The following is a 1603-nucleotide window of genomic DNA, read 5'->3' as shown; positions in this document are numbered from 1 at the left end:
CAAGAAGAAAAGGGCAAAAAAAGGACCTGGTACTAAAAGGTAGTTGAGTCGAACCATAAAGAGGAAATGAGGAATAAAAGCTGAACCACCTCTAAAGGCCACCAGGAAACCCCCAAAAGATCAGACAGATCTGAAGTGAACGTTGCTCTTACCTGGTCTCCTCTCCTCCTCCTCCTGCTGCTCCTCCTATGTTCTCCTCAGCTGGAGGAGTGTCTGCTCTCTCCTGTTTGATCCTGCTGACGGCCAGCAGCAGCTCTTCGGGGCTCAGGGACGGCTGGTCTGGACTGGCCTGCTGCAGCTGGGGGGCGCTGTGCTGCTGCTGGACCATCGGGGCGTCAAAGCCTCCGAGCTCATCTGCTGAAGTCGTCTGTAATTCATCAGTGTGTTTAAATAAAGTTAAAAAGAGTGCTGATACTTTAGGATTCACATATTACTGTTTGATGATTTAAAAATGACCCCTTAATCTGGAACTTGGCATTAAAGCATTTACTCTTCTCTTGACAAGAAAGGGAAAAAACACAACATGTGACATTGCTGTTTGGGGTGTGGCTAGACAAAGCTCTGACCAATCAGCAGCCTCAGGTTTAAAGTGCTGCAGCTGCTTTAATCTCCACTAGATGCTGCTGTAATCAACCTTTGAACTCAAAGTACATTATGTTTCTAAAGTTTACCTCTCACCATCTCGCAGCTTTTTCTACAAACTGTCTGAACTGCACATATTGTGACAATTCGTGGTCTAAATTTGTTCTACGTGGATTCACTTGGTGTGGTTAAACCCACCTGTGAGTCACAGCAGAGAGGCGAGGAGGAGGAGGAGGTCTTCATCATCATCAGCTCCATGCCTCGCTCCACGATGTTCTGGATTTGCAGGTATCCGGCGGTGTACATGAGCACAAGCTGCTCGCTGGAGGCCATGCTGAGGCGCCCCGTGTAGCAGAAGGACAGAATCTGCTGGAAACATGTTGGCGTCACCGAGGACGGCAGCTCAAACACCGCCTGGGAGGAGGAGGAGGAGGAGTCGGCTGCAGAGCTGAACAGGTCTCTGAAGTAGAGCGAGGAGGCGGCGAGAACGGCCCGGTGCGCCTTAAAGGCCTGACCCTGCACCAGGATGGACACGTCGCAGTAGTGACCCAGCAGCCGCTGCTCGTTCAGGCTACCCAGCACGCTGCTGCCAAAGTCCGGGATCTCCACCTGCAGCAGCCCGTCCGACATGGTGGACGCCGTCGGTCCAGAGGAGGACGGGACAGGAAGTGACGGCTACGAGGAGACTTTCCTGACCAGCCAGAGTTGGACTGAAGGAGGAGGCGACGGAGAGGGGGTCGGCCCAGAGCGTTTAAGTGTCGGGGATCCTGCAGATGTCACATTCAAAAAGTTTCAGATCCATGTTGCTGTGAGAGTCAGTGAGGTCAGAGGTCAGAGGGAGGTGTTCAGGTTGTAGGTGCTGAGGTGTTCAGGTCAGAGGTATTGAGTCAGAACGAGACGGGCCGGCAGAGACTGCAGATCATCAGGAGGGAGGTCAGTTCAGCACAGCAACAGCTACAACAGGAGAGAGGAGGAGGGAGGAGGACAGAGGAGGAGAGAGGAGGGGGGAGGAGGAGGGAGG

The 1603-nt window shown here is 53.0% G+C and overlaps 1 protein-coding gene across 1 annotated transcript; it reads right to left on the bottom strand.

Annotated features, from left to right (window-relative positions):
• Nucleotides 1-152: 152 nt before the first annotated feature.
• On the bottom strand, nucleotides 153-1532 carry LOC121963784 (nucleus accumbens-associated protein 2-like; the record flags this gene model as incomplete). The annotated part of the gene is made up of 2 exons (XM_042514031.1): nucleotides 781-1532; nucleotides 153-367 (listed from the first exon to the last, which is right to left on the bottom strand). Coding segments are annotated over exons 1-2 (647 nt in total), but the record flags the coding sequence as incomplete, so codon positions are not given.
• Nucleotides 1533-1603: the final 71 nt, after the last annotated feature.

This window comes from Plectropomus leopardus, unplaced genomic scaffold (genome assembly GCF_008729295.1).
Source record: "Plectropomus leopardus isolate mb unplaced genomic scaffold, YSFRI_Pleo_2.0 unplaced_scaffold12492, whole genome shotgun sequence".
NCBI classification, from domain to species: domain Eukaryota; kingdom Metazoa; phylum Chordata; class Actinopteri; order Perciformes; family Serranidae; genus Plectropomus; species Plectropomus leopardus.
This window is presented reverse-complemented; position numbering and strand designations above follow the sequence as displayed.